The following is an 18,402-nucleotide window of genomic DNA, read 5'->3' as shown; positions in this document are numbered from 1 at the left end:
GCAGTAGTGTGATAGCAGGCCTTGGGCTGGAGGGGTTTGGCTCACTCTGTAGAACTAGTATCGCCTCACTTATGCCCTGATCCCTTTCTGTTGATAGATGCAGCCCCAAGGACTCTTACACAGTGGAACTACTCAGGCTTTTTTCCACGCTACTAATGTCCCACAGCAAGGTACTGTCAGTTATATTCAACAACAACCGCAGCAACAACAACAACCGCAACAACAGCAGCAACAACAGCAGCAACAGCGGCAACACCACCATTCCCAAAACCAGTCTGGCAGCCTTTCAGACTTCCGAAATATGCTCACTCAGTAGCACCGAAGACGCAAACAGAGTGGTGAGATATCTTCTGAAACGTATTGTTACAGGTTTGGTGGCAGAATTCTATGGGATGCATAGAAGACACAGCGAGGCATATTTGGTCCCATGCTGTGCTGTGTTCTTCACTGTTAAAGAAGCCGTTGTGGGTTTTTTTACACAGCAAAAACAAAACGTGAAAATGATAATATTCGCTGCAGCAACATCTCTGTCCCACTCAATATATAATAATAATAATAATATATGCCATTTAGCTGACGCTTTTATCCAAAGCGACTTACAGTCATGTGTGCATACATTCTACGTATGGGTGGTCCCGGGAATCGAACCCACAACCCTGGCGTTACAAGCGCCATGCTCTACCAACTGAGCCACAGAAGGACCACTGTGCTACTGGAGGCCATGCTTACTCATCATATTTCATCATGACACTGCTGGATGGAAAAAAAACTATCAAAGTAATCAACATGAAAACCGTGCTGCTGTGTGTTTTCATGCAGATGTGTTTTCAACAAAAAGAGAGATTGTTAGGTGAGCCTTGTTGTGCACTGACTGCACTGTGGTCATACCATCTGTCCTCTTGTTTCCAGAGAGTAAACACATGCAGTGAGCATTTACTCCTTCAAAGTTGCATCTTCATTTCACATGAAAAACACTTGTCTGTAGGTTATGGTTTTGCTGTGCATACATATATTTGTTTTGACATAGGAAGACTATTACGAAACAGTAGTTTCAACGAAACATAAAGGAAGGGGTTCATTTTGATGTTGGACGTGTCGTCTTTTCATCAAACATTCAATCAGCCACTCCCAGACATAGTTGATATCATTATTAAACACTGAAGTATATTCACCACTCAACACTATTAGTCCATGTTTGGGGGAAAAATATTTTGCATGACTGACACAGCAACAAATGCCCTCATACAATTACTATTATTTTCATTATAGAATCAAATATTTAGACATGATTTTTTTCTAAAAGTGAACAATAGTACCAATTAGTTATGGCAACTTTTGTATTCAATAATTCATAAAAATCAAGCTTCATATTCTTTATCCACACCTTAATGGAAAGAGCAAACATTATTAGTAGACTACCATAGCATGTTTGTTTGTTTATCATACATTTCTAAACAAATTTAAGCTGTTCTACTGGGTGCGTTTTTAATCAGGCATTGAAAGATAAGTCAATAAGGTCTTAAATGCATTAACAGCTACTAACAGCACAGTAACAGTAGTTTGTTGCCCAAATCACCTAAGAACTAATTGTTTTGTATCAAGTGTAACAGATGCTGCAATGATTAGGAAGACATCACTAATATATTGTAGTTGTCTTACATTGATTATGTATACTTTCATAACGTAATTCTTTTCTCAGGTTATTTGTGGAAACAAATATTCTCAGTATTACATTAACAATTTGTACTTTTCATAATTTGTTGGTTACAGTTGAATTGTCTATATTTGGTAATCTTTGCAATTCAGCAGAATGTTGTTGATTTTTGGACTATAGAGACTAGAAGTGTATTTATCCATGAATGAGTAATTATGTCCATACACTGGTGATTTTAGGAATACTGGGTATGAAGAAAATACTAACCAGAGACAAATGGCCTGCTAATGTAAATGACAATCAAACTGACCACTTAAAATAATACTACGTATTTCCTATTTACTTTTTTTTCTTCAAGTTCCATAAGTTTTCCCCAAATAACTACAACAGTAGGTATCTGACTTGAGTTGCCCTACCCCCATTAGATATTGTAATATTTGAATGGGAAAGTCCTACTGTGAAACACTTATATCCTGTCAAACAAAGAGGGAAATGTATGCCTCAATTTCCCTTTACACTCACTAGCCATAACAAAATGGAACAACATATTGGAATTCTAATCAAAACTAAATGTGCCATTTCACATGAAGTGAAGGTTGAAATGCATTGTGGAGTGATAAGAATCTTAAATTGTACAACGTTTATGACAATCCTACCAATCTCTGCTGTGGACATTGAGTCGCTATCACTTCATCGGTTACAGTCACTCTCACGAAGACTGGTGCTGTTCATCTTGGTTGAAGAGATCAAACAAAGTTCTAGAATTCTTATAGTATGTGTCGTTTTAATTTAGAAGAAATTATTTATGCTGTTGAAATTATGCTTCTAGGCAAGTATGTACTCATGTAAAAAAAAGAGAAAAAAAAGAGATATAGTTGATAACTATAAACTAATGTACTATGTGAATTAAATGGAAATATCTTTAACATTCCTTCAACCATGAATATCAGCAGTATCTTTACTGAGGTACAGCTTGTATCTGCTGAAGACTTTGTTAGAATGGCTTAATCTACACTAAAGACTCAGGTCAACTTTTCTCAGAGTGATGCTGGCATCAGGAAAGGGGGCCATATTAGATTCAGTAAAAACTTGTTGGCCTCTTGCTGGGGTCAGCCCAACATAAACATTGTTTTAAGCGATATGAGGAACACATTGTTTCAACATAGTTTTACTGTGTCAGTTTGTTATTACTCTAAAGACACAACAGTGACTCTATTCAAGACCTAGATGCAGATTTGTTTAGAAACGGTCCTGTTAACATACCCAATTCTTTTTAAATCCTGTTTGTTGATAGTCAGCAAAATATGTCCCCAGGTTGGCCTCCACTCAACCTTATCATTCAGAAAATATCTCAGTTGTTGGTTCAATGTGCGCAATTCCCAATCATATAGTAAACTGCCTTTTGAAGCTGGTTGAAGGAACATGTAGTGTATGTTTAATTATCAAGCTCATAGAATAATAGTAAACCATTTTCTCAAAATTGTCCAGTGTGCTCTCTAGCTAACTGTAGTTTATCCTCCATCTTGTGTAAAGAATTTGCTTTAGTTGCCCCTATTTGCACCCACAGGCAGTTTTTCCATTAACCCAGTCCCACAGATGATTTCCCACAGAGGTCATACTGATAGCCATTGTGTGTTTGCTGTGTATTGCTTCAGTTTATACAAAAGTTCATGTTTATTGGTATTTGTTTGTTAATTGTGATTGCTACACTAGATCAAATGGTACTGTTTCTCTCTTTGATTCTGTTGAATCTGTCTCCCCAGCAGTAGAATATGCACTTTGTGTTTTATCGTTTGACTGTTGTTTTATGTTCATTGATTCTTCATCAAGTGTCATTCTTTTTGTGACCTTCATTTTTACATTTCTGACCTTTTAGACGTGACTGCGCATCCTTGCAGTATATGGGGTGGAGAGTCCATGAATGAATACTGTATAAAATGTGCCAGGAAGAAGTAAGACACAAACAAAAAAGAACCTGGTACTGTACATAACAGCCATTTCATTGCAGAAAACTAATTGAAAATATTGTATCATAGAATGTACAAAAAAATGTTTAGATTATATAGTTATTTTATAAGATGTCAAATAGATTGAATATGTATGTATGTATGTATGTATGTATGTATGTATGTATGTATGTATGTTACATGATTTTAAAGTAAAACAAACAGAAGTATTTTGTAACACATTATTAAAGTGTCTTATTGGGGAGCTGAGTTTTTTATTTTCTTCAATTCAGCAAGTTGGTGTTGCACAGTTGATATTGTATGGCTTGTTTTTCTCTATGTATATACCATCAAAAATAAAATTGTAACATATTAATATTGTTTTAAAATAAATTAATTTAAAAAGTTTACATTCTGAAACCGCTTGGATATTAATTTTGTGTAGTGATATTGAATATTTCCACATCAATCTGGATAACATGCTTTAAAAATAAATAAATATATATATATAATAATTATATAAAATACATTTGGTGCACTTTATTCTGCGTGTTTTCATTAACCCATTCATGTCAATATCAAAATACACAGGCCACATTGACATTTTAAGATTGACACTAGAAGTATGAAATAGTGGAGGTATGCCGTACCAACGTGAGCATATCATAATTAACACAAAATGGCAAACAAAACTATTGACTATTACACCATTAGCGAATTGACTTTAAACCCGGTGCCATACGCTCCAATTTACCTTGTGGTTCGAGGAGACCAATTTTGCCAAGGCGGAGACGTGAGACCGAGACGCGCATGGACAAGGTGGAAATGAGTGGCCGAGACCCAAGGCGCGTGTGGACAAAAGTGGACTCATCAATTCAGGCTACAAGTGTAGGCCTAATGAAAATCGCAGAATGCCATTCATCAAATTGCAGGTGCATAGTGCACAGTTGTGGTTTGGATGCTGGAATTATTTTGTGAGTGGACGAATGTGCGCGGGTTAGTGATGCGCGGGTTGACTCATAACCTGCATTCCCTGCTGTTATATCTGCGGGGCAGGCGGGTTAGGGTCATTAAATATTATGTGGCTGAAATTCGGGTGGGTGGCCGGCGAGTTGAATAAAGAGAAACAATATTTTTAAATATCCATACATTTATAATTATTGTGCAATTTATAAAGTAACAAAGCCTACCATCAGTAACACACTACACCGCCAGGGACTCAAATCCTGCAGTGCCAGACGTGTCCCCCTGCTTAAGCCAGTACATGTCCAGGCCCGTCTGAAGTTTGCTAGCGAGCATTTGGATGATCCAGAAGAATATTGGGAGAATGTCATATGATCAGATGAAACCAAAATGTATCTTTTTGGTAAAAACTCAACTCGTCGTGTTTGGAGGACAAAGAATGCTGAGTTGTATCCAAAGAACACCATACCTACTGTGAAGCATGGGGGTGGAAACATCATGCTTTGGGGCTGTTTTTCTGCAAAGGGACCAGGACGACTGATCCGTGTAAAGGAAAGAATGAATGGGGCCATGTATCGTGAGATTTTGAGTGAAAACCTCCTTCCATCAGCAAGGGCATTGAAGATGAAACGTGGCTGGGTCTTTAAGCATGACAATGATCCCAAACACACCGCCCGGGCAATGAAGGAGTGGCTTCGTAAGAAGCATTTCAAGGTCCTGGAGTGGCCGAGCCAGTCTCCATTTCTCAACCCCATAGAAAATCTTTGGAGGGAGTTGAAAGTCCGTGTTGCCCAGCAACAGCCCCAAAACCTCACTGCTCTAGAGGAGATCTGCATGGAGGAATGGGCCAGAATACCAGCAACAGTGTGTGAAAACCTTGTGAGGACTTACAGAAAACGTTTGACCTCTGTCATAGCCAACAAAGGGTATATAACAAAGTATTGAGATAAACTTTTGTTATTGACCAAATACTTATTTTCCATCACAATTTGCAAATAAATTCATTAAAATTCCTACAATGTGATTTTCTGGATTTTTTCCCCCTCATTTTGCCTGTCATAGTTGAAGTGTACCTATGATGACAATTACAGGCCTCATCATTTTATGTGGGAGAACTTGCACAATTGCTGGCTGACAAAATATTTTTTTGCCCCACTGTATCTAAACCAGGCAGCAAAAAAAAATCTTTGACTGTATCCTATAGCGCGATTTCTGTATTTACGGTTAGGGTTGGGTGCTGGCCTCAGATTTTCACTTTATCACATATAGCCGGATGGGTTATTAGCAATTGCCGTGGGTGAACAAACAGCTAACCTGTGGGCAGTGGCAAACCGTAATTTAGCTAAAAACAGGTATGCATGTTTTTCACGTTATTTTGACATTAATACCTGTCACGTCAGTTTGCAAACAATGTAAAACAATAAATAAAATCATTGAGTTAATAAAGCTGCATACAAACTTGGTCTCTTTCTTGCTTTCTTGAGTAAGGCAGGTCCAAAATGCAGGTGTTTCAGTCCAGCTCAGTGCTTTCTGTGGTGGATGGGCAGTCTGTGGTGGTGGGGCAGCCCGTGGAAAATACAGAGTGTAGGGGTTGGTAATGTTCTCTAGTTGCGCTGTGATTGGATAATGTTCTGCAGTTGCACCGTGATTGGCTCAGTGTTCTGTCACTCCGCCAAATCTAAGGGTAGAGGTTGAAAATTCAACACCATTGGGTGCTGCCATATAGTGCCCATACAATAGAAGTGCCCATCAAATTTGGCTCAATGTAATTGGCCACAGATAAAATTATGTAAAATCACGTTATATCTACAGCTTTGATTGGACTGATCATGTCAACATCATACTTTCAAAATGTTAGCTAGCAAGCTATCTACTGGCAAATGCTTTTTTATCCTTGTCATACATATGAAGAGAAGAAAATGAAGAGGAATTAGAGATAAAACGTATCGTTGCTCATCGGCCATTGGACATAAACATGATACAACAAGTTGGAAATTGCAAATTCACAATGTGTGGTTTGGAAGGAAACAGTGGCTATCTGAAAGCATTGCAAAGCAATCACGAACCTGCTATGCAGTGGAGTGGGTGTGTGGTACCAAGTCTGGATTTAAGGGTTTATTTTTCAAGCTTAAAAGGATAAACATTCAACATTGGCCATGCTGTCAGCATGTTCCAGCATGACCCTTGCCGTGGTAGTGCGGCGGTCCTTCGTGGGCAAAATTTGTCTTCAAAGTCTGGCATTCTCTAGATTTCTGGTGCATTCAAAACAACTGGAAACTCAGAACTAGGAAATCTGACTTCCGTAACTTCAAGACAACTGGGAACTTGAAAAATCGAGTTCTGGCTGAGAAAATACATTTTGAATGGTCATCCAACTCTGAATTGCAAGTCGGGATCTCGGGCCTCTTTCTAGAGCACCGACCTGAAGGTCACTGACGTCATCATGATTTGGCCTTGTTTTATGCAGAGTTCCCAGTTGTCCCGAAAGCACCAGAAATCTAGAGAATGCCAGACGTTGAAGACAGATTTTGCCCACAAAGGACCGCCACACCACCATCCTGTTCAAGTGAGCACAGCACAACAAGATGAGTCCAAAAATGTATTGTATGCTGCTGCATAAATGATATGTGCCAGGGAGATATGTATACTGTAGCTAAGAAAGTAATATTAAGTGTATGCTGTGTAGTAAGCTGTTAGAAGTGCATCACGCTAATAATTTGATCCTTTACCCCCCTCTTAATTTTGCCTACTGTTTTGACTTGGTGGTGCACATGTTGCGTATACCCTGTTTTAGAGAAATGAAATCATGTAATATTGTAAGAGCTTTCATTGTCTACATTTATGCCCCCATAATTTATCCTATGGTTATGACTTGGTGTACAAGGAGAATACTGTAAGAATACTGTTCTGAATTCTGTCGATGTACATTTCAAAAGTGCTGAACAAATAGTTATATTGACTACATCCGTCCATCCGTCATTAATGTCTTAATCGAAATTACGGATTGCCTCTTATCCGCTCGTCGTCCCCTTATGCTATAGTTTGTACAACTCAATTGTCAGTAGAAACCACATTTGTTTCAGCAAGTCAGCCATATCAGCTGTTTTTTTAAAGGCAGTAAATGAGGCTGAATGAACTGTTTCGATGCCAGACAAGGCTCCACTGACAGTTGATGGCACCGTTAGTCATCATTATAGTGCAATGAATGTATTGTTTAGTCTTGTGTTGTGTAGTAGCTTTGCTGGCATGCATCAAAAAACATACGGTATATATTATTTTGCCCCACCAAGATTTACATGCTAAATCGCCACAACCTGTGGGTAACCTATAGAATCTAAATGGTAAAAAAAAAAAAAAAATTCTACAGTTCCCACAAACAAAACATTCAATCAAAAAACCCAATTAGGATGTCAGACATGACTGGTTAGCTAGCTAGTATTAGAGCCTTCTGGTTAGCCTGTATCTAAGTGGTTCTTACGTAAGTGGTTCTTACGTTGAAATGGTTACATTTTTAGTTTATTTTTGATCAATATTGTACAATATAAAAAACTCACATTGTAGACAAACCCTTTGGCTGATTTATAAAAAGTATTCAGATTTGTCCATCAGTAAACTCAGAGAACAAGTGTACCAAAATAAATGATACATTTACGTTATGGACATGAATGGGTTAATGTGCAATTGAAGCTGACTTTCTCCTTCATAATATAAGTGATATGCAAAGCACTGTGTGCGTCAGTGGGGCATGCCAGCACCGCGTTGATGTGTAGAATAACCGCTTCCAAAATTCAAATCCACTGCCGCCGAAGCAAAAGCGGAACTCTCTATGATGCTGTAACTAGCTAGCTACAATGTTTCCAAAAAATGTATCGTGATTTTATCGTCTTTTGTAAGTACAAAACTAGCTAGCTAGTCATAAAACGGAGACTGTTGGTTCTTGTTTATCGGTAACGTCATTAGCTAACGCGTTAGTTAGCTAAATATCTAAAGTTAGCTACTGGCTTTTTTTTTTTTTTTTTTTTTTTTCAAGAAAAAGCTAGCTATATTATTGTATGTGGCAAGACCGATACAGCAAGCACTAGGTTGATGGTCAACGCTTGTTTGCGTGGTCAGCAAACGGATGTTAACAATCTTTGTTTATAGAGCTAAAGTTAGCTAGCTAACTACATCGTTAGCCAAGGCATACATTCAAGGTAGGTAGTTGTAAACAAACCCATTTCCCCTAGTGCTGTTGCGCATTAATGATGCCCGAAGAAGTTCAGAACATATCGGCTTGTTCCGATCCATTGACTGAAAATAATCAGAATTCTTTCTTACATTCTACTTTGGAACAGTTCTTTGCTGCAAAAACACGCACACTTAAAATTGATAAAACGGATGCTGTAGCTGTCATTGAACTTCAGAGATATTTGACAGAACAACAAAATGTTGGACAACATCCTCCTGACAGCTACAGCTATGACATGATAGTGACTGATGGAGTCTGGCAGGCCAAGTGCATTCTTGACTGTAGTTTAAATCATCTGATCCACAAAAACATTATTCGTAGTGGAATTGATATCAACATCACCCAGTGCTCCTTTGTTTTCAATGAGAGAAGATTGGGTCAGGGTTGTGTTTGCATCGAGAAGATCGAGAAGATTGAACATGGTTCAAAGGAGTCTAATGTGTTGCGCAAGATTAAGGACTTGGATTCCCTCCCCATGATTTCAAAGGATGGCTTTGGGAACATTGTGGCATTGCAAAGTGATTCACCTCTGCAGGTGGGCCGCAAACATTACCTGTCTCTTTGGAATAACGAGGATCCTGAAGGCAGACTATGGGTTCCAGATGTCCCCCCATCAGAGGTGGTGCTGGATGGTAAAGATGTGAATTTAAGTTGCTGAGTTTTGTGAGAAACCACAATCTCCAATAGAAATCGTGTTAAGATATTTTGTCTTCAACAGTGTCAAAGATGACCCTCCTGTGTGATCTAGAGTCGTCACTCGGATGCATGTTTCGACCTCTCCCCCTGATAGTGAGGGTGATTCATAAATCCAGACTTCGGTATTATGGAAAACCTGACCTCAAGATTTATTACCCGTACCAGGTGAGGCATAAACATATAATCAAGTATCTGTGCCATACCTTTGACCAATACACCATCTCTTCTCTACTGAACCCTGACACTATAATTAATGTCTCTTCGAATGTGTCAGTATTCTGAATGACGTTTCATCAGGATTTTGTTTATTTCTCTATTCTCCAGGCCTACTTCGAGGTTGCAGACCAGAGTGGCACCATGTCCCTTGTCCTGTGGAATGAGCTGTGCCCAGAATGGTACCAGAGACTGAATGTTGGAACTGTGCTCTATCTCCAAAACTACACCCTCAAGCAGAGCTATCAGAACAGGTCACGACCTCAAATAGACAACCACAGAATGAAGAGCTTTCACTCAGTAGGTACTGAACTGAACCAAGTCATTCACAACTTAGTAAATCAACATTACCAGTATGTTGCCAGGCAGCACTCCTGAGTAGTCATTTTGAGAGAACATTCTGTCTGATTTTTTTTTTGTGGAACTTAATTTTAGTATGAATTTTGACTTTGCCTGCCTTGCAGAAATTTGTCTGAATCCACGTAATCCCACTGCAGTCCTTACTGTGGTTCCAGCCAAGAGTGTGCCACCTCAATGGGGCTTGCCTGAGGTTTCCTACCAGTTTGCCATTAGGTAAATTCACAACCACATTATGCAGTTGAAATTAGATTCGATGTAAAAACAAAGGCCTTTCCCTGGGTAACATTTTCCAAGATTACTAGGCAGTCTTTATCATCTGCCTGAACTACTTATAAATGTTTTTCTTCTAGATCAGAACTGGACAGCTTGGCCAGCAATTCTGCATGTGATGTCATTGGCTTGGTAACTTTTGTGAGTCGGGTGGAGAGAATAAAGAGTAAGGGGAACACAGGTAAGAGTTGCTCATTACACTTGCACTACTCACTTATTTCTCACTTAGGTAATTCCATGTGAAAGTGTAACACACATGCCCATAATTTATTCATTTTTTTGCAGGCCCAGAAAAATACTGGACTTACCGCTGGGTCCATGCAGTGGATGGAACATCCAATATTCCTTTCATTTTGGAGATTTTTGCTTCTTCACAACCAGAAATATTCAATGGGCTATACCCAAGTAAATATGACAGTTAGTATAATACCAACAATTGCATAGATAAACTGCAACAGAATTCTCTCAATTGTACTTCTTTTCTCCCTGCTCTGCACCCTCCCCTCTTCCCAATGCAGTGACATACCTGGTCTGCACTCAGATGAGGAAATGTCAAGGGCAAGACTCACTGCCTTACCTCACCAGCAGCTGTGAGACACAGATATTCACTACAGGTAAGTGCTGCAGTCATTGGCAAAGAAACAAAAGATCAAATTAAAGTTTGTCACGCACAAAATACAGTGGATGTGACAACAGTGCAGTGAAATGCTTACTTTTATTCATCTACATGTATTCTGTACTGTTGAGGAAGACATGTAGATAAAAGTAAAACATACTAATAAAATAGCAGACAAGGTAATACAATATATAATAAACACACAAGAATTGTCCCTTTATATACAGTGGTGTAAAGTACTTAAGATTTTTAACTTAAGTACTACTTGACATCCAAAAGTACTTGTAACATTTTGAATGCTTAGCAGGACAGGAAAATTGTCTAATTCACACACTTATCAAGAGTACATCCTGGATCATTCCTAATGACTAATTAAACACAAATGCTTAGTTTATAAATTATGTCTGAGTGTTGAACTGTGACCGTGGCTATCTGTAAATTTAAAAAAAAATATATATATATATGAGTCTGGTTTGCTTAAGACATTTTAAATTATTTATACTTTCTTTTGATATTTAAGTATATTTAAAACCAAATACCAAATTTACTTAAGTAGTATGTTACTGGGTGACTTTTGCTTGAGTCAATTTTCTTTTACGGGGTATCTTTTACTCAAGTGGAAAAAGTACCCAATTTTCATACAACTGCTTATCAAACAAATGTGAAACCGAAAAGATCAACAGTAAAACTGCTCTATTTAAAAAGGAACATATGGGGAAATGCACTGCAACTTTATGTTAAGATCTAGTATGTAGTTGTTATACTCGATCAGATGTAGTTTTCCATCAGGGTATCACAAGGGCCAGCCCTACGTGTCAGACCCCAAGGTGAAGAGCTTCATCCAATGGACCAAGACTCTGAAGGACAGTGTCATGCTGAAGAAGACTACTGTTGGTGGCCATTACTGCTTCCCTCACGCCCCTATTATCTTCACACAGTCTGTGGCAGATGGCTCAGGTAAGAGGTGAACCTTTTTCAAGAAGGAAAGATCGACATCTGTCTGTAATATGCACCACTGTTTTGTTTGTATGCTTGTTTAACTACAGCAGACATCACCATTTTAAATTGTTTTCATAATTATAGTGCATTTGGAAGTGTTCAGCCTCATGAATTTTGACATTTTTGTTACGTTAGACTTATTCTAAAATTGATTTTTTTTTCAAATGTATTAAACATCTATAATATATTTACATAAGTATACAGACCCTTTACTCAGTACTTTGTTGAAGCACCTTTGGCACCGATTGCAGCCTGGAGTCTTCTTGGGCATGCCGCTACAAGCTTGGCATGTCTGTTTTGGGGAGTTTCTCCCATTCTTCTCTGCAGATCCTCTCAAGTTCTGTCAGGTTGGATGGGGAGTGTTGCTGTACAGCTTTTTTCAGGTCTCTCCAGAGATGTTTGATTGGGTCCGGGCTCAAGCTGGGCCACTCAAGGACATTCGACTTTTCCCAAAGCCACTCCTGCGTTGTCTTGGCTGTGTGCTTAGGGTCGTTGTCCTGTTGGAAGGTGAACTTTCGCTCCAGTCTGAGGTTCTGAGTGATCTGGTGCAGGTTTTCATCAAGGATCTCTATTCTTTGCGCCGTTCATCTTTCCCTCGATCCTGACAAGTCTCCAAGTCCCTGCTGCTGAAAAACATCCCCACAGCATGATGCTGCCACCACCATGCTTCACCGTAAGGATGGTGCCAGGTTTCGTCCAGATGTGATGGTTGGCATTCAGGCCAAAGAGTTCAATCTTGGTTTCATCAGAACAGAGATTCTTGTTTCTTATGGTCAGAGTCCTTTATGTGCTTTTTAGCAAACTCCAAGATGGCGGTCATGTGCCTTTTTACTGAGGAGTGGCTTCTGTTTTGTCAGTCTACCATGAAGGCCTGATTTGGTGGAGTGCTGTAGAGATGGTTGTCCTTCTGGAATGTTCCCCCATCTCCAGAGGAACTCTGGAGCTCTGTTAGTGACCATCGAGTTCTTTGTTACTTCCCTGACGAAGGCCCTTCTCCCCCGATCGCTCAGTTTGTCTGGGCATCCAGCTCCTAGGAAGAGTCTTGGTGGTTCCAAACTTCTTCCATTTAATAATGAAGGCCACTGTGTTGTTGGAGACCTTCAATGCTGAGAATTTATGTTGGTACCATTCCCCAGATCTGTCCCTCAACATAATCCTGTCTCGAAGCTATATGGACAATTCCTTCGACCTCATGGCTTGGTTTTTGCCCTGACATGCACTGTCAACTGTGGGACCTTTTTATATAGACGGTTGTGTACCTTTCCAAATCATGTCCAATCAATTTAATTTACCAGAGGTGGACTCCAATCAAGTTGTAGAAACATCAAGGATGTTGTAGAAACAATGCACCTGAGCTCAATTTATAGTCTCATAGCCAAGGGTCTTAATACTTCTGTTAATAAGATGTTTGTTTTTTATTTGTAATACATTTGCCAAAACTTGTTTTTTGCTTTTTTATTATGGGGTATTGTGCGTAGATTGAGGAAATGTTCTTATTTAATCATTTTTAGAACAAGGCTGTAACATAACAAAATGTGAAAAGTGAAGGGGTACTTTCCGAATACACTGTATTTCTCAGCTCAAGTTCCTCTAGTTGCTGCAAATGACTTGAAGAGTGAGATGGAGGGTCTGCATTATCGTGAGCACAAGCGTCTGGCAATCCAAGGACAGATCATGGCTGTGTACTATGTGACATTGCCAGAGGAGACTCTGTCAGACCAGGTAGGCTTCATAGATATATATAACAGACTTCATGTGATCAACACACTTAGTCTTTTTCTAAAGTAAATGTGTTGTTGTTTTACAAGAGAAATTAGCAGGATGAATTGCAAGACAAAAAAACATCAGTTGCATGTACAGAACTTTATAGGTATTGTTATTGGTAAGGCAAGTTTATAATGTAATGCCTGGTTCTCTCCAGCAGATGGTTCAGTCTGTTGTGGCTGAATCTGACCCACCCAGTGATCAGAGGACTGTAGAAGTGACTCAGACCCTGATAAACAGGGAAGCAGCGCCCTCTAGTGTGCAGAGCTCACCCAGCAGACGGAAAAGAAAACAAGCCAAGAGGTGAGTAATCCAAGTGGAGCAGAGAGACATTGCAGATTAAATTATTATAATCTCATCGGGACCTGCGGTCTGTTGACTCCGTTCTGGGTCCGAATCTGGACCACAGTCCACTTGTTTTAGGGTAGCCATACTAAACAAGGGTAGGCTATTAGACATTCAAAATTGTATTTATAACTCTCCTTTACTATGGCATTGGAAATTAGATTAGCATATTTTCTTACTTGAATGTTTTAGAATTTTTTGTTGTCTTTTAGAGTGATGAAGCGATGCTACATTACTCGTGCCAGGATGCAAGAGAAAAGGTAATGAATCAACTATCGTCAACCATCCCAGGTCACTGTAATAATTTCTATGCCCATCAGGGACCCACCCAGTAGCTCAGGTTATGGTGAGAGCTTTGTCTGTTCACAGAGAGGCTGGCCATGGCTTAACAGAAGAGGAGCTAGGTGAAGAGGAGAATGATTCTGAAACCGAGGAAGTTAGTTCACTAGAAAAAAGAACTGACCAAACTAGAGCCCGTGGACAACTAGGTCCACCAGGTATGAGTGTTTTGCCACATTAACATAATCTCACCACTTATCTATGTGGCATAACTTGTATTCCTCTCTGGGTTATGCATGGCTAGTGAAGTGTGGGGGCTAGACAGAGATTAACTATGCTGTTGGAAACCATGGAAACTACTTGCCATCGCATCATTCGTGTGGGATGTTACAAGGCTAGTGACATTGATAGGCCTATATTATTTTGTTTCTAAGATATTCCACAGAGTGAAGGCGCTACTGGAGAGAGAGCAGTTGCAGACTGTGATAGGACATCGTGGGAAAGCAGCTCGTGGCCAAAGCAGAGACAAGAAGTGTTAGAATATTTACATCCTGGTGGTGTGTACTCAGAGAGCCTTTCTCAGAGATTCAGATTTGATGACAAGACTCTTCTGCTGCAGCAAAGTAACCTACATGCTGCTAGATGGACTCCAGAGCAAACCACAGACACCCTCTCACCAGTAACCTGCAAAGGATACTATAAAATCACAATATTAGGTAATGTAGAGCTCATGTAAATCATTTTTTGTAATTTTTCATTTGATTGGAGTTAATCTGTGATTTATTGTTCTCAGGGGTGAAGGTAAACCAGTCCGGTACAGAGTACCGGCAAAATAAATAGTGCCGGTATGGCGTACTGGTAAAACATGAGCCTATCACAATAATTAAATCAAAGATGAAAACTTTAAGCTATTGTACCATAATTTATTGTTGGCGCCTGTCAGCCTCATGAGAAATGAGTGAATGGACGTAACCTGGTGGTATAACTCCAAAATGCGGTGTAGTTTGAGGTAAACAACATTTTTGCAAGGCAGAGATGATTTGCCGGGAATGTGATGCAAGCGGACACCAGTGAGTAGACTCAATCAATTCAGGCTGCAAGTGTCTCCAATGACAATTGCCGAATGTCGTCATTTTTGGGGTGTTTTAATAAACATCTCTTTCCATTCATCAAATGTCAGGTGCACAGTACATTTTGATGCTGGAATTATTTTAGTGGACCAATGTATGCAGATGTGATTTGTTTGACAATGAGATAAAAATGTCATGCCTGGTTGTGTTCATGGCCCATTTAAAAGGCAGTGATGTAAAAGTACTTAAGTTGTTTTTTGCTGTATCTGTACTTTACTATTTATGTTTTACAACTTTTACTTTACTACATTCCTAACTAAAACAATTAACTTTTTACTCCATGCATTTTCCCTGACACCCAAAAGTACTCGTTACATATTTGATGCTTAGTAGGACATGAAAGGGTCCAAGTCATACACTTAAAGACAACATCCCTACTGCCCCTGATCTGGCGGACTCACTAAACACACATGCTTCATTTGTAAATTATGTCAGTGTTGAGCTGTGACCCTGGTTATCTAAATTTTAAAAAGCAATAATATGGCTCCATCTGGTTTACTTAATAAGGAATTTGAAATTATTTGTACTCTGACTTTTGATATTTAAGTATATTTAAAACCAAATACTTTGACCTTTAACTCAAGTATTTTACTGGGTGACTTGAGTCACTTTCTATTAAGGTATATTTACTCAAGTATGACAATTGGGTACTTTTTCCACCACTGTTAAAAAGGTAACAGGTGACATGTCTTTACTATTAGACTCATCAAAACTTTGTGCACATGAGGTCCTGTACCGGTAAAAAAAATTCAATCCACTTTCACCCCTGATTTTTAATTTTTTTAATTTTTTTTTATACATCCTTAGTGGTTTTATTTAACTTCTATAATTTCGGGGCGTAGCAGTTTAAGGCACTGCATCGCAGTGCTTGAGGCATCTCTACAGCCTGGGTTCGATCCCAGGCTGTGTTAATGCCTGCCGTGACCGGGAGACCCATGAGGCGGCGCACAATTGGCCCAACGTCGTCTAGGTTAGGGGAGGGTTTGGCTGGCTGGGATTTCCTTGTCCCATCGCCCTCTAGCGACTCCTTTTGGGCCGGGTGCCTGCAAGCTGACTGCTGTCGCCAGATATACGGTGTTTCCTCTGACACATTGGTGTGGCTGGCTTCCGGGTTAAGCGAGCAGTGCGTCAAGAAGCAATGCGGCTTGGCAGTGTTTCAGAGGACTCATGGCTCTCAACCTTCGCCTTTCCCGAGTCCGTACGGGAGTTGCAGCGATGGGACACACTAACATGTCTCTCTCTCTGGCAGGTATAAACCAGCAGATGGCCATCGATGCTGCCTTTGTTCCCGTGATGTCAGCTGGGGACCCCAGGTCCGTAGGTCTAACACAAGACCCCCATGACAACACACTTCTTTCCTGCCTGTCTGCAGGCTTCATCTGCCCTCTCGCAGACCCCCTGAGCCAGAGTGAGGTTGCTCTCCCTGAACCAGGTAACACACCAGGTAGAGTGGGACAGGAGGGGAGGGTAAAGGTTAAACACACCCCTGAGAGCAAGTCATGGGGCAGTGTGTTTAGCTAAGGTAAAACTCCAGGCTATTTAAGGAGAGTGCTATTTGTGGTTCTTGACCTGCTCACATGCATATTTACAATATCATATTTCCTAATGTTGACCTCCAAATGGGGCTTTCAACTCTAAAACTTGAGTCCACTTAAGAAAGCAGTTATGGCAAATCAAATGCGCTGTCCATTTTAGGCTAGACTGATTATTGATTACATGGTTCAGGGTCAAATCAAACAATTGATATGGTAGCTTGTCAATTTATAATATTAGGCATTTATTAATTACATACTGAGTATACTCAAACATTAGGAACTTCTTCCTAGTATTGAGTTGCTGGTCTAGGTTGTCTCCAATGTGTCCAGTTGGCTGGATGTCCTTTGGGTGGTGGCCCATTCTTGATACATACAGGAAACTGTTGAGCATGGAAAACCAAACAGCAGTTCGACGGCTACTACCATACCTCCGTTCAAAGGCACTTAAATCTTTTGTCTTGCCCATTCACCCTCTGAATGGCACACATACACAATCATGTCTCAATTGTCAAGGCTCAAATCCTTTAAACTTGTCTCCCCTTCATCGACACTAATTTGAAGTGGATTTAACAAGTGACATCAATAACTTTAAGTTAATGGTTTGTATACTCAGTGTAGAATGTAGACCCTGTTTATAGGAGGTTTGCATACATAATGTTTCCAACAATTTTAAATATTCCGAAATTAATTTGTGTATGCTGGTTTTTCTTAATTTATCTTTCAGAGGAGATTTTAGCAACTGCTGAGGAGCTGAAAGACACCCATCTTGTGTGTATCCTTGACCTCTGTCATCTGGGAGGAGAGAAAGTGGAGGTTATCATTACCAAGGTGTATAGAATGACTGATATTGCTTTGGTATAGATATTGGACCACAGTATGTGTTGTCTAACAAATCTGAAATGAATGTGTTCTTTTAACATGATTAGTCAGACACATTTTATTGTTAAATACTGGAAATATTTTTGTAGATATTTTTTTCAACGGGGGTTTGAGTATTTTGAAAAAAACAATTTCAACAACAAATAAAATAATCACATTTTAAATGAGGATTCATTAACTTTTTTTTACTTCAATATTTGTCAAATCGTCTTCCACATTCACATGCTTAATGTTTATTTATGCCATAGCATAAAGACAAGCTACATGGGCTCTGGGGGAAAAAAGTACATGGAACTATGCAGAAGGTAAAATAGTTTAGTTCTGTTAAACATCCTGAAACAGGATATAGTTTAAACGTTTGAGCTATAGTGTGGTTACTAAACTGGTTTCACATTAGGCTGAACTTTCCAACTTGTGATGCTGAAAACGAAGGAATTTCCTAAATAATTTTGCTTGAACTTTGGTGTTTCAAGCCTACAGTGTGATGTATTATCTTGTGCACTGTTATGGCAGCAGTAGTGTTGA

General features: G+C 39.5%; 2 protein-coding genes across 6 annotated transcripts in view; both read left to right on the top strand.

The window, feature by feature from the left end:
• The window catches only part of LOC118373912 (neuronal PAS domain-containing protein 2-like), an 80,796-nt gene extending 76,786 nt beyond the window's left edge, over nt 1-4,010 (top strand). For all 4 annotated transcript variants that reach the window (XM_035760207.2, XM_035760206.2, XM_035760205.2 and 1 more), the window contains exon 21: nt 98-4,010. In XM_035760207.2, the coding sequence (XP_035616100.2) occupies nt 98-316 (219 nt within the window). In that variant the 3' untranslated portion in view covers nt 317-4,010. The remainder of the gene's footprint in view (nt 1-97) is intronic.
• A 4,272-nt stretch (nt 4,011-8,282) lies between these two features.
• On the top strand, nt 8,283-18,041 carry radx (RPA1 related single stranded DNA binding protein). 2 transcript variants are annotated; one of them, XM_035760211.2, is made up of 15 exons: nt 8,283-9,423; nt 9,510-9,652; nt 9,812-10,004; nt 10,165-10,273; nt 10,411-10,511; nt 10,616-10,735; nt 10,849-10,944; nt 11,736-11,903; nt 13,525-13,667; nt 13,870-14,012; nt 14,267-14,314; nt 14,424-14,551; nt 14,768-15,049; nt 16,713-16,895; nt 17,723-18,041. In XM_035760211.2, the coding sequence occupies exons 1-15, from the start codon at nt 8,805-8,807 to the stop codon at nt 17,857-17,859; spliced, it is 2,613 nt and encodes an 870-aa protein (XP_035616104.1). In that variant the 5' UTR covers nt 8,283-8,804; the 3' UTR covers nt 17,860-18,041. The 2 variants fall into 2 exon arrangements, with proteins under 2 accessions (XP_035616104.1, XP_035616103.1); XM_035760210.2 differs by having other exon boundaries at nt 13,867-14,012.
• The last annotated feature ends 361 nt before the right edge of the window (nt 18,042-18,402 follow it).

This window comes from Oncorhynchus keta, chromosome 11 (assembly GCF_023373465.1).
Source record: "Oncorhynchus keta strain PuntledgeMale-10-30-2019 chromosome 11, Oket_V2, whole genome shotgun sequence".
Taxonomy (NCBI): domain Eukaryota; kingdom Metazoa; phylum Chordata; class Actinopteri; order Salmoniformes; family Salmonidae; genus Oncorhynchus; species Oncorhynchus keta.
The sequence above is the reverse complement of the archived record's forward strand: the minus strand, read 5'-3'. Positions and strand labels throughout refer to the sequence as shown.